Source organism: Saccoglossus kowalevskii, unplaced genomic scaffold (assembly GCF_978046115.1).
Source record: "Saccoglossus kowalevskii unplaced genomic scaffold, keSacKowa6.1 SCAFFOLD_24, whole genome shotgun sequence".
Lineage (NCBI taxonomy): Eukaryota > Metazoa > Hemichordata > Enteropneusta > Harrimaniidae > Saccoglossus > Saccoglossus kowalevskii.
The window spans coordinates 1,762,289-1,783,458 of record NW_028188618.1 but is presented as its reverse complement, the minus strand read 5'-3'; the positions used below and the strand labels follow the sequence as shown (position 1 = coordinate 1,783,458).

General features: G+C 38.7%; 1 protein-coding gene across 2 annotated transcripts in view; it reads left to right on the top strand.

The window, feature by feature from the left end:
• The first annotated feature begins 16,146 nt into the window (after positions 1–16,146).
• Positions 16,147–21,170, top strand: part of LOC146726308 (uncharacterized) — a 45,614-nt gene continuing 40,590 nt past the window's right edge. The window contains exons 1-3 of one of the 2 annotated variants that reach the window (XM_085496249.1): positions 16,147–16,276; positions 16,558–16,740; positions 18,577–18,621. In XM_085496249.1, coding sequence (XP_085352375.1) covers positions 16,253–16,276; positions 16,558–16,740; positions 18,577–18,621 — 252 coding nt within the window. In that variant the 5' untranslated portion in view covers positions 16,147–16,252. The remainder of the gene's footprint in view (positions 16,277–16,557; positions 16,741–18,576; positions 18,622–21,170) is intronic. The other variant, XM_085496250.1, reaches the window with a different exon arrangement.

Genomic DNA, 21,170 nt, shown 5'->3' with positions numbered 1-21,170 from the left:
CTCAAAAGTGTGGCAAAGTTCTGTAAAGTTGTGGCAAAGTGCTGAAAAGTAGTGGCAAAGTAATGAAAAGTAGTGGCAAAGTGCTGAAAAGTGTGGCAAAGTACTGAAACGTTGTGGCAAAGTAGTGGCAAAGCACTGAAATGTGTGGCAAAGTACTGAAAAGTTGTGGCAAAGTATTGAAAAGTAGTGGCAAAGTACTGAAAAGTAGTGGCAAAGTGCTGGAAAGTGTGGCATAGTACTGACAAGTTGTGGCAAAGTAGTGGCAAAGCACTGAAAAGTATGGCAAAGTACTGAAAAGTTGTGGTAAAGTGCTGGAAAGTACTGGCAAACTACTGAAAAGCAGTAGTAAAGTGCTGAAAAGTGTGGCAAAGTAATGAAAATTGTGGCAAAGTGCTAAAAAGAAGTGGCAAAGTACTGAAAAGTAGTGGCAAAGTGCTGAAAAGTGTGGCATAGTACTGACAAGTTGTGGCAAAGTAGTGACAAAGCACTGAAAAGTGTGGCAAAGTACTGACAAGTTGTGGCAAAGTGCTCAAAAGTAGTGGCAAACTATTTTAAAGGAGTGGTAAAGTGCTGAAAAGTGTGGCAAAGTACTGAAAAGTTGTGGCAAAGTAGTGGCAAATTGCTGAAAAGTGTGGCAAAGTACTGAAAAGTGTGGCAAAGTACTGAAAAGTTGTTGCAAAGTCGTGGCAAAGTACTGAAAAGTATGGCAAAGTACTGAAAAGTTGTGGCAAAGTGCTGAAAAGTAGTGGCAAAGTACAGAAAAGTTGTGGCAAAGTGCTGAAAAGTAGTGGCAAAGTACTGAAACGTAGTGGCAAAGTGCTGAAAAGTGTGGCAAAGTACTGACAAGTTGTGGCAAAGTAGTGGCAAAGCACTGAAAAGTGTGGCAAAGTACTGAAAAATTGTGGCAAAGTGCTGAAAAGTAGTGGCAAACTACTGAAAAGCAGTTGCAAAGTGCTCAAAAGTGTAGCAAAGTACTGAAAAGTTGTGGCAAAATGGTGGCAAAGCACTGAAAAGTGTGGCAAAGTACTGAAAAGTTGTGGCAAAGTGCTGAAAAGTAGTGGCAAAGTACTGAAAAGTAGTGGCAAAGTGCTGAAAAGTGTGGCAAAGTACTGAAAAAATGTGGCAAAGTGCTGAAAAGTAGTGGCAGTGTACTGAAAAATGTGGCAAATTACTGAAAAGTTGTGGCAAAGTGCTGAAAAGTAGTGTCAAAGTACTGAAAAGTTGTGGCATAGTGCTGAAAAGTAGTGGCAAAGTACTGAAAAGTAGTGGCAAAGTGCTGAAAAGTGTGGCAAAGTACTGACAAGTTGTGGCAAAGTAGCGGCAAATCACTGAAAAGTGTGGCAAAGTACTGAAAAATTGTGGCAAAGTGCTGAAAAGTAGTGGCAAACTATTTTAAAGGAGTGGTAAAGTGCTGAAAAGTATGGCAAAGTACTGAAAAGTTGTGGCAAAGTGCTGAAAAGTAGTGGCAAAGTACAGAAAAGTTGTGGCAAAGTGCTGAAAAGTAGTGGCAAAGTACTGAAACGTAGTGGCAAAGTGCTGAAAAGTGTGGCAAAGTACTGACAAGTTGTGGCAAAGTAGTGGCAAAGTAGTGGCAAAGCACTGAAAAGTGTGGCAAAGTACTGAAAAATTGTGGCAAAGTGCTGAAAAGTAGTGGCAAACTACTGAAAAGCAGTGGCAAAGTGCTCAAAAGTGTAGCAAAGTACTGAAAAGTTGTGGCAAAATGGTGGCAAAGCACTGAAAAGTGTGGCAAAGTACTGAAAAGTTGTGGCAAAGTGCTGAAAAGTAGTGGCAAAGTACTGAAAAGTAGTGGCAAAGTGCTGAAAAGTGTGGCAAAGTACTGACAAGTAGTGGCAAAGTAGTGGCAAAGCACTGAAAAGTGTGGCAAAGTACTGAAAAATTGTGGCAAAGTGCTGAAAAGTAGTGGCAGTGTACTGAAAAATGTGGCAAATTACTGAAAAGTTGTGGCAAAGTGCTGAAAAGTAGTGTCAAAGTACTGAAAAGTTGTGGCAAAGTGCTGAAAAGTAGTGGCAAAGTACTGAAAAGTAGTGGCAAAGTGCTGAAAAGTGTGGCAAAGTACTGACAAGTTGTGGCAAAGTAGTGGCAAAGCACTGAAAAGTGTGGCAAAGTACTGAAAAAATGTGGCAAAGTGCTGAAAAGTAGTGGCAAACTATTTTAAAGGAGTGGTAAAGTGCTGAAAAGTGTGGCAAAGTACTGAAAAGTTGTGGCAAAGTAGTGGCAAATTGCTGAAAAGTGTGGCAAAGTACTGAAAAGTGTGGCAAAGTACTGAAAAGTACAGCAAAGTACTGAAAAGTTGTGGCAAAGTGCTGAAAAGTAGTGGCAAAGTACTGAAAAATGTGGCAAAGTACTGAAAAGTTGTGGCAAAGTACTGAAAAGTAGTGGCAAAGAGAAGAAAAGTGTGGCACAGTACTGAAAAGTTGTGGCAAAGTACTGAAAAATGTGGCAAAGTACTGAAAAGTTGTGGCAAAGTGCTGAAAAGTAGTGGCAAAGTACTGAAACGTAGTGGCAAAGTGCTGAAAAGTGTGGCAAAGTACTGACAAGTTGTGGCAAAGTAGTGGCAAAACACTGAAAAGTGTGGCAAAGTACTGAAAAATTGTGGCAAAGTGCTGAAAAGTCGTGGCAAACTACTGAAAAGCAGTGGCAAGTGCTCAAAAGTGTGGCAAAGTTCTGTAAAGTTGTGGCAAAGTGCTGAAAAGTAGTGGCAAAGTAATGAAAAGTAGTGGCAAAGTGCTGAAAAGCAGTGGCAAAGTGCTCAAAAGTGTGGCAAAGTACTGAAAAGTGTGGCAAAGTACTGAAAAGTTGTTGCAAAGTCGTGGCAAAGTACTGAAAAGTATGGCAAAGTACTGAAAAGTTGTGGCAAAGTGCTGAAAAGTAGTGGCAAAGTACAGAAAAGTTGTGGCAAAGTGCTGAAAAGTAGTGGCAAAGTACTGAAACGTAGTGGCAAAGTGCTGAAAAGTGTGGCAAAGTACTGACAAGTTGTGGCAAAGTAGTGGCAAAGTAGTGGCAAAGCACTGAAAAGTGTGGCAAAGTACTGAAAAATTGTGGCAAAGTGCTGAAAAGTAGTGGCAAACTACTGAAAAGCAGTGGCAAAGTGCTCAAAAGTGTAGCAAAGTACTGAAAAGTTGTGGCAAAATGGTGGCAAAGCACTGAAAAGTGTGGCAAAGTACTGAAAAGTTGTGGCAAAGTGCTGAAAAGTAGTGGCAAAGTACTGAAAAGTAGTGGCAAAGTGCTGAAAAGTGTGGCAAAGTACTGACAAGTAGTGGCAAAGTAGTGGCAAAGCACTGAAAAGTGTGGCAAAGTACTGAAAAATTGTGGCAAAGTGCTGAAAAGTAGTGGCAGTGTACTGAAAAATGTGGCAAATTACTGAAAAGTTGTGGCAAAGTGCTGAAAAGTAGTGTCAAAGTACTGAAAAGTTGTGGCAAAGTGCTGAAAAGTAGTGGCAAAGTACTGAAAAGTAGTGGCAAAGTGCTGAAAAGTGTGGCAAAGTACTGACAAGTTGTGGCAAAGTAGTGGCAAAGCACTGAAAAGTGTGGCAAAGTACTGAAAAATTGTGGCAAAGTGCTGAAAAGTAGTGGCAAACTATTTTAAAGGAGTGGTAAAGTGCTGAAAAGTGTGGCAAAGTACTGAAAAGTTGTGGCAAAGTAGTGGCAAATTGCTGAAAAGTGTGGCAAAGTACTGAAAAGTGTGGCAAAGTACTGAAAAGTATAGCAAAGTACTGAAAAGTTGTGGCAAAGTGCTGAAAAGTAGTGGCAAAGTACTGAAAAATGTGGCAAAGTACTGAAAAGTTGTGGCAAAGTACTGAAAAGTAGTGGCAAAGTGAAGAAAAGTGTGGCACAGTACTGAAAAGTTGTGGCAAAGTACTGAAAAATGTGGCAAAGTACTGAAAAGTTGTGGCAAAGTGCTGAAAAGTAGTGGCAAAGTACTGAAACGTAGTGGCAAAGTGCTGAAAAGTGTGGCAAAGTACTGACAAGTTGTGGCAAAGTAGTGGCAAAACACTGAAAAGTGTGGCAAAGTACTGAAAAATTGTGGCAAAGTGCTGAAAAGTCGTGGCAAACTACTGAAAAGCAGTGGCAAGTGCTCAAAAGTGTGGCAAAGTTCTGTAAAGTTGTGGCAAAGTGCTGAAAAGTAGTGGCAAAGTAATGAAAAGTAGTGGCAAAGTGCTGAAAAGCAGTGGCAAAGTGCTCAAAAGTGTGGCAAAGTACTGAAAAGTTGTGGCAAAGTGGTGGCAAAGTACAGAAAATTGTGGCAATGTGCTGAAAAGTAGTGGCAAAGTACTGAAAAGCAGTGGCAAAGTGCTGAAAAGTGTGGCAAAGTACTGAAACGTTGTGGCAAAGTAGTGGCAAAGCACTGAAATGTGTGGCAAAGTACTGAAAAGTTGTGGCAAAGTATTGAAAAGTAGTGGCAAAGTACTGAAAAGTAGTGGCAAAGTGCTGGAAAGTGTGGCATAGTACTGACAAGTTGTGGCAAAGTAGTGGCAAAGCACTGAAAAGTATGGCAAAGTACTGAAAAGTTGTGGTAAAGTGCTGGAAAGTAGTGGCAAACTACTGAAAAGCAGTAGTAAAGTGCTGAAAAGTGTGGCAAAGTAATGAAAAATTGTGGCAAAGTGCTAAAAAGAAGTGGCAAAGTACTGAAAAGTAGTGGCAAAGTGCTGAAAAGTGTGGCATAGTACTGACAAGTTGTGGCAAAGTAGTGACAAAGCACTGAAAAGTGTGGCAAAGTACTGACAAGTTGTGGCAAAGTGCTGAAAAGTAGTGGCAAACTATTTTAAAGGAGTGGTAAAGTGCTGAAAAGTGTGGCAAAGTACTGAAAAGTTGTGGCAAAGTAGTGGCAAATTGCTGAAAAGTGTGGCAAAATACTGAAAAGTGTGGCAAAGTACTGAAAAGTATAGCAAAGTACTGAAAAGTTGTGGCAAAGTGCTGAAAAGTAGTGGCAAAGTACTGAAAAATTTATGGCAAAGTGCTGAAAAGTAGTGGCAAACTATTTTAAAGGAGTGGTAAAGTGCTGAAAAGTGTGGCAAAGTACTGAAAAGTTGTGGCAAAGTAGTGGCAAATTGCTGAAAAGTGTGGCAAAGTACTGAAAAGTGTGGCAAAGTACTGAAAAGTATAGCAAAGTACTGAAAAGTTGTGGCAAAGTGCTGAAAAGTAGTGGCAAAGTACTGAAAAATGTGGCAAAGTACTGAAAAGTTGTGGCAAAGTGCTGAAAAGTAGTGGCAAAGTAATGAAAAGTAGTGGCAAAGTGCTGAAAAGCAGTGGCAAAGTGCTCAAAAGTGTGGCAAAGTACTGAAAAGTTGTGGCAAAGTGGTGGCAAAGTACAGAAAATTGTGGCAATGTGCTGAAAAGTAGTGGCAAAGTACTGAAAAGCAGTGACAAAGTGCTGAAAAGTGTGGCAAAGTACTGAAACGTTGTGGCAAAGTAGTGGCAAAGCACTGAAATGTGTGGCAAAGTACTGAAAAGTTGTGGCAAAGTATTGAAAAGTAGTGGCAAAGTACTGAAAAGTAGTGGCAAAGTGCTGGAAAGTGTGGCATAGTACTGACAAGTTGTGGCAAAGTAGTGGCAAAGCACTGAAAAGTATGGCAAAGTACTGAAAAGTTGTGGTAAAGTGCTGGAAAGTAGTGGCAAACTACTGAAAAGCAGTAGTAAAGTGCTGAAAAGTGTGGCAAAGTAATGAAAAATTGTGGCAAAGTGCTAAAAAGAAGTGGCAAAGTACTGAAAAGTAGTGGCAAAGTGCTGAAAAGTGTGGCATAGTACTGACAAGTTGTGGCAAAGTAGTGACAAAGCACTGAAAAGTGTGGCAAAGTACTGACAAGTTGTGGCAAAGTGCTGAAAAGTAGTGGCAAACTATTTTAAAGGAGTGGTAAAGTGCTGAAAAGTGTGGCAAAGTACTGAAAAGTTGTGGCAAAGTAGTGGCAAATTGCTGAAAAGTGTGGCAAAGTACTGAAAAGTGTGGCAAAGTACTGAAAAGTTGTTGCAAAGTCGTGGCAAAGTACTGAAAAGTATGGCAAAGTACTGAAAAGTTGTGGCAAAGTGCTGAAAAGTAGTGGTAAAGTACAGAAAAGTTGTCGCAAAGTGCTGAAAAGTAGTGGCAAAGTACTGAAACGTAGTGGCAAAGAGCTGAAAAGTGTGGCAAAGTACTGACAAGTTGTGGCAAAGTAGTGGCAAAGCACTGAAAAGTGTGGCAAAGTACTGAAAAATTGTGGCAAAGTGCTGAAAAGTAGTGGCAAACTACTGAAAAGCAGTGGCAAAGTGCTCAAAAGTGTAGCAAAGTACTGAAAAGTTGTGGCAAAATGGTGGCAAAGCACTGAAAAGTGTGGCAAAGTACTGAAAAGTTGTGGCAAAGTGCTGAAAAGTAGTGGCAAAGTACTGAGAAGTGTGTCAAAGTACAGAAAAGTTGTGGCAATGTGCTGAAAAGTAGTGGCAAAGTACTAAAAAGCAGTGGCAAAGTGCTGAAAAGTGTGGCAAAGTACTGACAAGTTGTGGCAAAGTAGTGGCAAAGCACTGAAAAGTGTGGCAAAGTACTGAAAAGTTGAGGCAAAGTGCTGAAAAGTGGTGGCAAACTACTGAAAAGCAGTGGCAAATTGCTGAAAAGTGTGGCAAAGTACTGAAAAGTTGTGGCAAAGTCGTGGCAAAGTACTGAAAAGTGCGGCAAAGTGCTGAAAAGTAGTGGCAAAGTACTGAAAAGTAGTGGCAAAGTGAAGAAAAGTTTGGCACAGTACTGAAAAGTTGTGGCAAAGTACTGAAAAATGTGGCAATGTACTGAAAAGTTGTGGCAAAGTGCTGAAAAGTAGTGGCAAAGTACAGAAAAGTTGTGGCAAAGTGCTGAAAAGTAGTGGCAAAGTACTGAAACGTAGTGTCAAAGTGCTGAAAAGTGTTGCAAAGTACTGACAAGTTGTGGCAAAGTAGTGGCAAAGCACTGAAAAGTGTGGCAAAGTACTGAAAAGTTTTGGAAAAGTGCTGAAAAGTAGTGGCAAAGTACTGAAAAATGTATGGCAAAGTGCTGAAAAGTAGTGGCAAACTATTTTAAAGGAGTGGTAAAGTGCTGAAAAGTGTGGCAAAGTACTGAAAAGTTGTGGCAAAGTAGTGGCAAATTGCTGAAAAGTGTGGCAAAGTACTGAAAAGTGTGGCAAAGTACTGAAAAGTATAGCAAAGTACTGAAAAGTTGTGGCAAAGTGCTGAAAAGTAGTGGCAAAGTACTGAAAAATGTGGCAAAGTACTGAAAAGTTGTGGCAAAGTGCTGAAAAGTAGTGGCAAAGTAATGAAAAGTAGTGGCAAAGTGCTGAAAAGCAGTGGCAAAGTGCTCAAAAGTGTGGCAAAGTACTGAAAAGTTGTGGCAAAGTGGTGGCAAAGTACAGAAAATTGTGGCAATGTGCTGAAAAGTAGTGGCAAAGTAATGAAAAGCAGTGACAAAGTGCTGAAAAGTGTGGCAAAGTACTGAAACGTTGTGGCAAAGTAGTGGCAAAGCACTGAAATGTGTGGCAAAGTACTGAAAAGTTGTGGCAAAGTATTGAAAAGTAGTGGCAAAGTACCGAAAAGTAGTGGCAAAGTGCTGGAAAGTGTGGCATAGTACTGACAAGTTGTGGCAAAGTAGTGGCAAAGCACTGAAAAGTATGGCAAAGTACTGAAAAGTTGTGGTAAAGTGCTGGAAAGTAGTGGCAAACTACTGAAAAGCAGTAGTAAAGTGCTGAAAAGTGTGGCAAAGTAATGAAAAATTGTGGCAAAGTGCTAAAAACAAGTGGCAAAGTACTGAAAAGTAGTGGCAAAGTGCTGAAAAGTGTGGCATAGTACTGACAAGTTGTGGCAAAGTAGTGACAAAGCACTGAAAAGTGTGGCAAAGTACTGACAAGTTGTGGCAAAGTGCTGAAAAGTAGTGGCAAACTATTTTAAAGGAGTGGTAAAGTGCTGAAAAGTGTGGCAAAGTACTGAAAAGTTGTGGCAAAGTAGTGGCAAATTGCTGAAAAGTGTGGCAAAGTACTGAAAAGTATGGCAAAGTACTGAAAAGTTGTGGCAATGTGCTGAAAAGTGGTGGTAAAGTACAGAAAAGTTGTCGCAAAGTGCTGAAAAGTAGTGGCAAAGTACTGAAACGTAGTGGCAAAGTGCTGAAAAGTGTGGCAAAGTACTGACAAGTTGTGGCAAAGTAGTGGCAAAGCACTGAAGAGTGTGGCAAAGTACTGAAAAATTGTGGCAAAGTGCTGAAAAGTAGTGGCAAACTACTGAAAAGCAGTGGCAAAGTGCTCAAAAGTGTAGCAAAGTACTGAAAAGTTGTGGCAAAATGGTGGCAAAGCACTGAAAAGTGTGGCAAAGTACTGAAAAGTTGTGGCAAAGTGCTGAAAAGTAGTGGCAAAGTACTGAGAAGTGTGTCAAAGTACAGAAAAGTTGTGGCAATGTGCTGAAAAGTAGTGGCAAAGTACTAAAAAGCAGTGGCAAAGTGCTGAAAAGTGTGGCAAAGTACTGACAAGTTGTGGCAAAGTAGTGGCAAAGCACTGAAAAGTGTGGCAAAGTACTGAAAAGTTGAGGCAAAGTGCTGAAAAGTGGTGGCAAACTACTGAAAAGCAGTGGCAAATTGCTGAAAAGTGTGGCAAAGTACTGAAAAGTTGTGGCAAAGTCGTGGCAAAGTACTGAAAAGTGCGGCAAAGTGCTGAAAAGTAGTGGCAAAGTACTGAAAAGTAGTGGCAAAGTGAAGAAAAGTTTGGCACAGTACTGAAAAGTTGTGGCAAAGTACTGAAAAATGTGGCAATGTACTGAAAAGTTGTGGCAAAGTGCTGAAAAGTAGTGGCAAAGTACAGAAAAGTTGTGGCAAAGTGCTGAAAAGTAGTGGCAAAGTACTGAAACGTAGTGTCAAAGTGCTGAAAAGTGTTGCAAAGTACTGACAAGTTGTGGCAAAGTAGTGGCAAAGCACTGAAAAGTGTGGCAAAGTACTGAAAAGTTTTGGAAAAGTGCTGAAAAGTAGTGGCAAAGTACTGAAACGTAGTGGCAAAGTGCTAAAAAGTGGAGCAAGTAATGACAAGTTGTGGCAAAGTAGTGGCAAAGCACTGAAAAGTGTGGCAAAGTACTGAAAAGTTGTGGTAAAGTGCTGAAAAGTAGTGGCAAACTACTGAAAAGCAGTGGTAAAGTGCTGAAAAGTGTGGCAAAGTAATGAAAAGTTATGGCAAAGTAGTTGCAAAGCACTGAAAAGTGTGGCAAAGTGCTGAAAAGTATTGGCAAAGTACTGAAAAGTAGTGGCAAAGTGCTGAAAAGTGTGGCATAGTACTGACAAGTTGTGGCAAAGTAGTGGCAAAGCACTGAAAAGTGTGGCAAATTACTGACAAGTTGTGGCAAAGTGCTGAAAAGTAGTGGCAAACTATTTTAAAGGAGTGGTAAAGTACAGAAAAGTGTGGCAAAGTACTGAAAAGTTGTGGCAAAGTGCTGAAAAGTAGTGGCAAAGTACTGAAAAATGTGGCAAAGTACTGAAAAATAGTGGCAAAGTGAAGAAAAGTGTGGCACAGTACTGAAAAGTTGTGGCAGTGTACTGAAAAATGTGGCAAAGTACTGAAAAGTTGTGGCAAAGTGCTGAAAAGTAGTGGCAAAGTACTGAAAAGTTGTGGCAAAGTGCTGAAAAGTAGTGGCAAAGTACTGAAAAGTAGTGGCAAAGTGCTGGAAAGTGTGGCAAAGTACTGACAAGTAGTGGCAAAGTCGTGGCAAAGCACTGAAAAGTGTGGCAAAGTACTGACAAGTTGTGGCAAAGTGCTGAAAAGTAGTGGCAAACTATTTTAAAGGAGTGGTAAAGTGCTGAAAAGTGTGGCAAAGTACTGAAAAGTTGTGGCAAAGTAGTTGCAAATTGCTGAAAAGTGTGGCAAAGTACTGAAAAGTGTGGCAAAGTACTGAAAAGTTGTTGCAAAGTCGTGGCAAAGTACTGAAAAGTATGGCAAAGTGCTGAAAAGTTGTGGCAAAGTGCTGAAAAGTAGTGGCAAAGTACAGAAAAGTTGTGGCAAAGTGCTGAAAAGTAGTGGCAAAGTACTGAAACGTAGTGGCAAAGTGCTGAAAAGTGTGGCAAAGTACTGACAAGTTGTGGCAAAGTAGTGGCAAAGCACTGAAAAGTGTGGCAAAGTACTGAAAAATTGTGGCAAAGTGCTGAAAAGTAGTGGCAAACTACTGAAAAGCAGTGGCAAAGTGCTCAAAAGTGTAGCAAAGTACTGAAAAGTTGTGGCAAAATGGTGGCAAAGCACTGAAAAGTGTGGCAAAGTACTGAAAAGTTGTGGCAAAGTGCTGAAAAGTAGTGGCAAAGTACTGAGAAGTGTGTCAAAGTACAGAAAAGTTGTGGCAATGTGCTGAAAAGTAGTGGCAAAGTACTAAAAAGCAGTGGCAAAGTGCTGAAAAGTGTGGCAAAGTACTGACAAGTTGTGGCAAAGTAGTGGCAAAGCACTGAAAAGTGTGGCAAAGTACTGAAAAGTTGAGGCAAAGTGCTGAAAAGTGGTGGCAAACTACTGAAAAGCAGTGGCAAATTGCTGAAAAGTGTGGCAAAGTACTGAAAAGTTGTGGCAAAGTCGTGGCAAAGTACTGAAAAGTGCGGCAAAGTGCTGAAAAGTAGTGGCAAAGTACTGAAAAGTAGTGGCAAAGTGAAGAAAAGTTTGGCACAGTACTGAAAAGTTGTGGCAAAGTACTGAAAAATGTGACAATGTACTGAAAAGTTGTGGCAAAGTGCTGAAAAGTAGTGGCAAAGTACAGAAAAGTTGTGGCAAAGTGCTGAAAAGTAGTGGCAAAGTACTGAAACGTAGTGTCAAAGTGCTGAAAAGTGTTGCAAAGTACTGACAAGTTGTGGCAAAGCAGTGGCAAAGCACTGAAAAGTGTGGCAAAGTACTGAAAAGTTGTGGCAAAGTGCTGAAAAGTAGTGGCAAAGTACTGAAACGTAGTGGCAAAGTGCTAAAAAGTGGAGCAAGTACTGACAAGTTGTGGCAAAGCACTGAAAAGTGTGGCAAAGTACTGAAAAGTTGTGGTAAAGTGCTGAAAAGTAGTGGCAAACTACTGAAAAGCAGTGGTAAAGTGCTGAAAAGTGTGGCAAAGTAATGAAAAGTTGTGGCAAAGTAGTTGCAAAGCACTGAAAAGTGTGGCAAAGTGCTGAAAAGTATTGGCAAAGTACTGAAAAGTAGTGGCAAAGTGCTGAAAAGTGTGGCATAGTACTGACAAGTTGTGGCAAAGTAGTGGCAAAGCACTGAAAAGTGTTGCAAATTACTGACAAGTTGTGGCAAAGTGCTGAAAAGTAGTGGCAAACTATTTTAAAGGAGTGGTAAAGTACAGAAAAGTGTGGCAAAGTACTGAAAAGTTGTGGCAAAGTGCTGAAAAGTAGTGGCAAAGTACTGAAAAATGTGGCAAAGTACTGAAAAGTAGTGGCAAAGTGAAGAAAAGTGTGGCACAGTACTGAAAATTTGTGGCAGTGTACTGAAAAATGTGGCAAAGTACTGAAAAGTTGTGGCAAAGTGCTGAAAAGTAGTGGCAAAGTACTGAAAAGTTGTGGCAAAGTGCTGAAAAGTAGTGGCAAAGTACTGAAAAGTAGTGGCAAAGTGCTGGAAAGTGTGGCAAAGTACTGACAAGTAGTGGCAAAGTCGTGGCAAAGCACTGAAAAGTGTGGCAAAGTACTGAAAAATTGTGGCAAAGTGCTGAAAAGTAGTGGCAAACTATTTTAATGGAGTGGTAAAGTGCTGAAAAGTGTGGCAAAGTACTGAAAAGTTGTGGCAAAGTAGTGGCAAATTGCTGAAAAGTGTGGCAAAGTACTGAAAAGCGTGGCAAAGTACTGAAAAGTATAGCAAAGTACTGAAAAGTTGTGGCAAAGTGCTGAAAAGTAGTGGCAAAGTACTGAAAAATGTGGCAAAGTACTGAAAAGTTGTGGCAAAGTACTGAAAAGTAGTGGCAAAGTGAAGAAAAGTGTGGCACAGTACTGAAAAGTTGTGGCAAAGTACTGAAAAATGTGGCAAAGTACTGAAAAGTTGTGGCAAAGTGCTGAAAAGTAGTGGCAAAGTACTGAAACGTAGTGGCAAAGTGCTGAAAAGTGTGGCAAAGTACTGAGAAATTGTGGCAAAGTGCTGAAAAGTAGCGGCAAACTACTGAAAAGCAGTGGCAAGTGCTCAAAAGTGTGGCAAAGTTCTGTAAAGTTGTGGCAAAGTGCTGAAAAGTAGTGGCAAAGTACTGAAAAGTAGTGGCAAAGTGCTGAAAAGCAGTGGCAAAGTGCTCAAAAGTGTGGCAAAGTACTGAAAAGTTGTGGCAAAGTGGTGGCAAAGTACTGAAAAGTGTTGCAAAGTACAGAGAAGTTGTGGCAATGTGCTGAAAAGTAGTGGCAAAGTACTGAAAAGCAGTGGCAAAGTGCTGAAAAGTGTGGCAAAGTACTGAAACGTTGTGGCAAAGTAGTGGCAAAGCACTGAAATGTGTGGCAAAGTACTGAAAAGTTGTGGCAAAGTATTGAAAAGTAGTGGCAAAGTGCTGGAAAGTGTGGCATAGTACTGACAAGTTGTGGCAAAGTAGTGGCAAAGCACTGAAAAGTATGGCAAAGTACTGAAAAGTTGTGGTAAAGTGCTGAAAAGTAGTGGCAAACTACTGAAAAGCAGTGGTAAAGTGCTGGAAAGTGTGGCAAAGTAATGAAAAGTTGTGGTAAAGTGCTGAAAAGTGTGGCAAAGTAATGAAAAGTTGTGGCAAAGTGCTGAAAAGTAGTGGCAAAGTACTGAAAAGTATTGGCAAAGTGCTGAAAAGTGTGGCATAGTACTGACAAGTTGTGGCAAAGTAGTGACAAAGCACTGAAAAGTGTGGCAAAGTACTGACAAGTTGTGGCAATGTGCTGAAAAGTAGTGGCAAACTATTTTAAAGGAGTGGTAAAGTGCTGAAAAGTGTGGCAAAGTACTGAAAAGTTGTGGCAAAGTAGTGGCAAATTGCTGAAAAGTGTGGCAAAGTACTGAAAAGTGTGGCAAAGTACTGAAAAGTTGTTGCAAAGTCGTGGCAAAGTACTGAAAAGTATGGCAAAGTACTGAAAAGTTGTGGCAAAGTGCTGAAAAGTAGTGGCAAAGTACAGAACAGTTGTGGCAAAGTGCTGAAAAGTAGTGGCAAAGTACTGAAACGTAGTGGCAAAGTGCTGAAAAGTGTGGCAAAGTACTGACAAGTTGTGGCAAAGTAGTGGCAAAGCACTGAAAAGTGTGGCAAAGTACTGAAAAATTGTGTCAAAGTGCTGAAAAGTAGTGGCAAACTACTGAAAAGCAGTGGCAAAGTGCTCAAAAGTGTGGCAAAGTACTGAAAAGTTGTGGCAAAGTGGTGGCAAAGCACTGAAAAGTGTGGCAAAGTACTGAAAAGTTGTGGCAACGTACAGAAAAGTTGTGGCAATGTGCTGAAAAGTAGTGGCAAAGTACTGAAAAGCAGTGGCAAAGTGCTGAAAAGTGTGGCAAAGTACTGACAAGTTGTGGCAAAGTAGTGGCAAAGCACTGAAAAGTGTGGCAAAGTACTGAAAAGTTGAGGCAAAGTGCTGAAAAGTGGTGGCAAACTACTGAAAAGCAGTGGCAAATTGCTGAAAAGTGTGGCAAAGTACTGAAAAGTTGTGGCAAAGTGCTGAAAAGTAGTGGTAAAGTACTGAAAAGTAGTGGCAAAGTGAAGAAAAGTGTGGCACAGTACTGAAAAGTTGTGGCAAAGTACTGAAAAATGTGGCAATGTACTGAAAAGTTGTGGCAAAGTGCTGAAAAGTAGTGGCAAAGTACAGAAAAGTTGTGGCAAAGTGCTGAAAAGTAGTGGCAAAGTACTGAAACGTAGTGTCAAAGTGCTGAAAAGTGTGGCAAAGTACTGACAAGTTGTGGCAAAGTAGTGGCAAAGCACTGAAAAGTGTGGCAAAGTACTGAAAAATTGTGGTAAAGTGCTGAAAAGTAGTGGCAAACTACTGAAAAGCAGTGGCAAAGTGCTCAAAAGTGTGGCAAAGTACTGAAAAGTTGTGGCAAAGTGGTGGCAAAGCACTGAAAAGTGTGGCAAAGTACTGAAAAGTTGTGGCAAAGTGCTGAAAAGTAGTGGCAAAGTACTGAGAAGTGTGTCAAAGTACAGAAAAGTTGTTGCAAAGTAGTGGCAAAGCACTGAAATGTGTGGCAAAGTACTGAAAAGTTGTGGCAAAGTCGTGGCAAAGTACTGAAAAGTGTGGCAAAGTACTAAAAGGTTGTGGCAAAGTTCTGAAAAGTGTGGCAAAGTACTGAAAAGTTGTTGCAAATTAGTGGCAAAGCACTGGAATGTGTTGCAAAGTACTGAAAAGTTGTGGCAAAGTCGTGGCAAAGTAATGAAAAGTGTGGCAAAGTACAGAAAAGTTGTGGCAAAGTGCTGAAAAGTAGTGGCAAAGTACTGAAAAGTGTGGCAAAGTGCTGAAAAGTAGTGGCAAAGTAGTGAAAAGTGTGGCAAAGTACTGAAAAGCAGTAGCAAAGTACTGAAAAGTGTGGCAAAGTACTGAAAAGTTGTGGTAAAGTGCTGAAAAGTAGTGGCAAACTACTGAAAAGCAGTGGTAAAGTGCTGAAAAGTGTGGCAAAGTAATGAAAAGTTGTGGCAAAGTAGTTGCAAAGCACTGAAAAGTGTGGCAAAGTGCTGAAAAGTAGTGGCAAAGTACTGAAAAGTAGTGGCAAAGTGCTGAAAAGTGTGGCATAGTACTGACAAGTTGTAGCAAAGTCGTGGCAAAGTACTGAAAAGTATGGCAAAGTACTGAAAAGTTGTGGCAAAGTGCTGAAAAGTAGTGGCAAAGTACTGAAAAATGTGGCAAAGTACTGAAAAGTTGTGGCAAAGTGCTGAAAAGTGTGGCAAAGTACTGAAAAGTTGTTGCAAAGTAGTGGCAAAGCACTGGAATGTGTGGCAAAGTACTGAAAAGTTGTGGCAAAGTCGTGGCAAAGTAATGAAAAGTGTGGCAAAGTACTAAAAAGTTGTGGCAAAGTGCTGAAAAGTAGTGGCAAAGTACTGAAAAGTTGTTGCAAAGTAGTGGCGTAGTTTCAAACATCGTCATTCTTTGTCCACTCGCCAGAGAACATCGATTGGCCAGAAACTACCCCCAGATTTCGAAGAGAAGGTTATTTTATTTCACCGATTCGTTATCAGACTCAGAGAACACACCAATATCCTTTGTCTGATATTTACAACATGGATGAGACCCCGCTCCGTTTTGATATGCCGGGAAACAAAACTCTTGAACACACAGGCGTAAAGACCGTGCACATCAAAACAACTGGAAATGAAAAAAAAGGTTTCACTGTGGTGCTCACAGCTGCTGCCGATGGGACAAAGTTGAAGCCAGTTATCATTTTTAAGGGAAAACGTGACCAGAGCCATTTATCAACAAATGCAGTTCAAGTCAGGGTACACCAGAAAGGCTATATCGACGAACCAGGTAAATACTATTTTATCGTTTTTACCTCCATGATTTGATTTATGGTGTCGTCTGCCTTGGGGCCAGTCAGGGAAATATTTTAATCAAGACGGTTTCAATGTTCACATTTCTATAAACGCACGAAATATATAAAAGGGGTGCCATGAAACCAGTACATGAATATTCATTATTGTTAACAATTTTGCAACGTCATACATAAAGGTTCAACGCGCATGTGTGTAATGCTTTTCACGATCACATGTTTGCTTTCTTTTGATAGTTTCGTTATTATTATTTTGTTTACATGTAGGATGTTTAGATTATATCAGGCGAACGTTTCCTCACCGGGAAGGCGACAGCAGAAGGTTATTGGTTTGGGATTCCTGCACAGTTCACCTCACGGACAATGTGAAGGCTGCACTCCGGGAGCGGAATATCGATGTGGCTGTAATTCCCGGAGGTCTTACGTCCATTCTACAGCCTCTCGATATCGGCATAAATAAGCCAATAAAAGAAACCATGCATGATCTATGGGACCTATGGATGAAAGAAGGGGAAGCTGAATTTACCCCAGCTGGCAAAAGAAAGTGTCCATCGAGAGAAATGGTGGTTCAGTGGGTGTCCAAGGCTTGGGAAAAATTGTCTGAAACCACTATTCAGCGATCATTTCTGAAGCCTGGGATATCAAACAATCTCGATGGCACGGAAGATGACCTTCTTTTTGACGACCTCCAGTCCGAGGACGACGACGATGACTACGATACTGAAGCTATTGCGGAAGAAATTGCGAATATATTCGATGACAGTGACGACGAAGACTGAATACCGAGACAATACCCAAACCAAACGGCCCTTTTCAGGGCCACACACATCCTCCAAAAAGAGATATTCCGTATAATAAACATGCATGTCTGTGTCCGTGATCGAGTGGGTGAATGGGTGTTTTTTTTCCTTTTTATTGCAATTCCGTTCGATGGTATTGCATCGACGGTCTTACTCGGAATTTAGACAACTTTTACCGCTGATAATATGACCACGCCCATTTGAGATTTTCCAAAAGTACGTAATAGAAGCCGCACCCCAAACTTGCAGCTCTCACTCCACTGCTTAATTTGCATAATTGTAATAGAAGCCGCGGCTTGTAATAGGACTTTAACGGTAGTCTGACTCATTGCTATGTATTAGTCTGACTCATTGTGTTTACTTACTCAGAACAGAGACACAAGACCACAGTTAGCTGCAGGAGCAAAACGCAAACCTGACCAGAGAATTCAGGATAAAAGCAGAGAAAGAAAAGTGCCAAAGAAAGATGAAAAAGGGAAAACTGAAGGACAGCCCAAAAAAACGCCAGTGGCAGCACAAAGTGAAAAAACACCAAGTGAAAAATCTGATAGGGTAAGAAATACATGTATTTCAATTGTGGTGATAAATATATACATATTACTATTTTGCATTAATTATTCGAATCAGAATTTATGATGATTAACATATTCATATATTCAAAATATTTTATTTTCACTAGTTTATTTTTCGCTATTTTTAAAGGAAGATTCAGTGAAAATAAAATCAAGAGAATATACATTTTAATCTATATTTTACATAAAAAATTGGTGAAAATTCACTAAATATATAAAACACAATGAATATGCACAATAACAAATGTATGGTTTCCATTCAAAAACCTTCACTAAATTTAAATTTGATTTTATTAGTCCCCGTTCGAACGCAGTTTTGACCTCCGTGCTTCCGTCCGTGCGGACCTGCATCTTAGAAATGCCTGGACCAATCACAATCAAACTTCACACATACATCATACATGATATTATACATATGCACATCAATTTGTTTCACTATCTGATTCAAGGTGGCCGAATGGCGACCATTTTTGTTCTAAAAATCATCAAAATCAAGCATTTCTCGGCTGTTTACAGATGGATTTTGTTCAAACTTGGTATATACGTTGGACATTATAGGACCTTGATGCACATCATTTTGTTTTCAGATAAGATTCAAAATGGCCGACTGGTGGCCATTTTGTTTTAATAAATGTGGTTCTAGTGCCATATCTCTGACTTGCTGTGACTGATTATGTTCAAATTTTAAATATTCATTATACATCATGTCATAGATATACAGATATATTGGTTTGACAATCCTATTAAAAATGGCTGTCTGTGCGTGCATCCGTACTGATTCATATTTCAGAATCTTTTGGACCAATTTTGTTCATTCTTTGCATGTGCCTAGTACTTTATGTGGGACATATGCACATGCAGTGGTTTAGCGATTCAATTCAAAATGGTCGACTGGCAGCCATCTTGTTTTTAGCTCCGCTGTCGAGCGAAGCTTACAATGTATCATATGAGTGATTGTGATATTTTGTAAAAAGTGATATTTTCAACTTCTTGTTAAAAACCGCAAGTCCAATTGCTTTGATATTACATATATAGGTACTACATGTGGACCTTTCTCAGATTTGTTCATTTTGTAATGATATCTTTAATTCTCTAATTTTGGTGAATATTTTTGTCATTTTTGGTAAAAAGTGATATTTTCGACTTCTTGTTGAAAACCGTAAGTCCAATTGCTTTGATATTACATATATAGGTACTACATGTGGTTCTAACTCAGATTTGTTCATTTCATGATGATATCTTCAGTTCTCTAAATTTGATGAATATTTTTGTCATTTTTGGTAAAAAGTGATATTTTCTAATGATATCTTCTGTTCTTTAATTGAAATGTGCATTGCTAACAGTGGAGCTATCTCAGCTGAGAGGCTGCTTGTTTTAATTAATGCTGTTCCAGAGCAATATCTCTCAATACTCATTTGACGATCAGATACAAATGTCAATCATTTAAATGTTAAACAATCATCATAATCATATTCCTGACATGTTTATATTCCAGCTATATTACTATAAACAAAACTATATATCTTAAATTCGATAATTAACGGGGACTGTGCCATGCATGGCTTGTTTAAATGGTGTCTCTCCATCATCTCTGTTCAAAATACCATGATTACATCGGTCAGTAGAGCGGTGAACGCGATGACGAGAGAGATTTGAATACTATTTTTATGAGCAAAAACAAGTCTTGTGGAGCTTTTCTTCACAAGATATCAGCGGCCGTTAACGTCTAAGACCTGTTTCTGTCCCTCAACAAGATATCAGCGGCCGTTAATGTCTAAGACCTGTTTATTAACTAGATATATTTTTCACTTGACAGCTGTGGTATTGTAAACTGTGTGAGCGAACACTGGAGTCCACTCAGGTAAGCAGATTGCTCAATTTAATGCTATATTCTCACTTCATATTGTGGCATTCTATCCAGGTTAATAACATAGTAACATAGAAAAATGTTGTGGTATTTGCATAATATAAAATTTATATGTAATATATTATTTTCATAATGTCTAATTTACATCTTAGATGCTTGTTAATTACGACTGCATAGTTTCTGTTAATTCTCACTAATTATGGACAAGGTGAAATATACATATTTATATTTTTTTACGTATGAGCGATGTAACTATGTTGTCATATTGGAGTTCTATTTATTTACGTATGAGCGATGTAACTATGTTGTCATATTGGAGTTCTATTTATTTACGTATGAGTGATCTAACTATGTTGTCATATTGGAGTTCTATTTATTTACGTATGAGTGATCTAACTATGTTGTCATATTGGAGTTATATTTATTTACGTATGAGTGATGTAACTATGTTGTCATATTGGAGTTATATTTATTTACGTATGAGCGATGTAACTATGTTGTCATATTGGAGTTCTATTTATTTACATATGAGCGATGTAACTATGTTGTCATATTGGAGTTCTATTTATTTACGTATGAGCGATGTAACTATGTTGTCATATTGGAGTTCTATTTATTTACGTATGAGCGATGTAACTATGTTGTCGTATTGGAGTTCTATTTATTTACGTATGAGTGATCTAACTATGTTGTCATATTGGAGTTATATTTATTTACGTATGAGCGATGTAACTATGTTGTCATATTGGAGTTATATTTATTTACGTATGAGCGATGTAACTATGTTGTCATATTGGAGTTCTATTTATTTACGGATGAGCGATGTAACTATGTTGTCATATTGGAGTTCTATTTATTTACGTATGAGTGATCTAACTATGTTGTCATATTGGAGTTATATTTATTTACGTATGAGCGATGTAACTATGTTGTCATATTGGAGTTCTATTTATTTACGTATGAGTGATCTAACTATGTTGTCATATTGGAGTTATATTTATTTACGTATGAGTGATGTAACTATGTTGTCATATTGGAGTTCTATTTATTTACGTATGAGCGATGTAACTATGTTGTCATATTGGAGTTCTATTTATTTACGTATGAGCGATGTAACTATGTTGTCGTATTGGAGTTCTATTTATTTACGTATGAGTGATCTAACGATGTTGTCATATTGGAGTTATATTTATTTACGTATGAGCGATGTAACTATGTTGTCATATTGGAGTTATATTTATTTACGTATGAGCGATGTAACTATGTTGTCATATTGGAGTTCTATTTATTTACGTATGAGCGATGTAACTATGTTGTCATATTGGAGTTCTATTTATTTACGTATGAGTGATCTAACTATGTTGTCATATTGGAGTTATATTTATTTACGTATGAGCGATGTAACTATGTTGTCATATTGGAGTTATATTTATTTACGTATGAGCGATGTAACTATGTTGTCATATTGGAGTTATATTTATTTACGTATGAGTGATCTAACTATGTTGTCATATTGGAGTTATATTTATTTACGTATGAGTGATCTAACTATGTTGTCATATTGGAGTTATATTTATTTACGTATGAGCGATGTAACTATGTTGTCATATTGGAGTTCTATTTATTTACGTATGAGCGATGTAACTATGTTGTCATATTGGAGTTCTATTTATTTACGTATGAGCGATGTAACTATGTTGTCATATTGGAGTTCTATTTATTTACGTATGAGTGATCTAACTATGTTGTCATATTGGAGTTATATTTATTTACGTATGAGCGATGTAACTATGTTGTCATATTGGAGTTCTATTTATTTACGTATGAGTGATCTAACTATGTTGTCATATTGGAGTTATATTTATTTACGTATGAGCGATGTAACTATGTTGTCATATTGGAGTTCTTTTTATTTACGTATGAGTGATCTAACTATGTTGTCATATTGGAGTTATATTTATTTACGTATGAGTGATGTAACTATGTTGTCATATTGGAGTTCTATTTATTTACGTATGAGCGATGTAACTATGTTGTCATATTGGAGTTCTATTTATTTACGTATGAGTGATGTAACTATGTTGTCATATTGGAGTTCTATTTATTTACGTATGAGTGATCTAACTATGTTGTCATATTGGAGTTATATTTATTTACGTATGAGCGATGTAACTATGTTGTCATATTGGAGTTCTATTTATTTACGTATGAGCGATGTAACTATGTTGTCATATTGGAGTTCTATTTATTTACGTATGAGTGATCTAACTATGTTGTCATATTGGAGTTATATTTATTTACGTATGAGCGATGTAACTATGTTGTCATATTGGAGTTATATTTATTTACGTATGAGCGATGTAACTATGTTGTCATATTGGAGTTCTATTTATTTACGTATGAGTGATCTAACTATATTGTCATATTGGAGTTATATTTATTTACGTATGAGCGATGTAACTATGTTGTCATATTGAAGTTCTATTTATTTACGTATGAGTGATCTAACTATGTTGTCATATTGGAGTTATATTTATTTACGT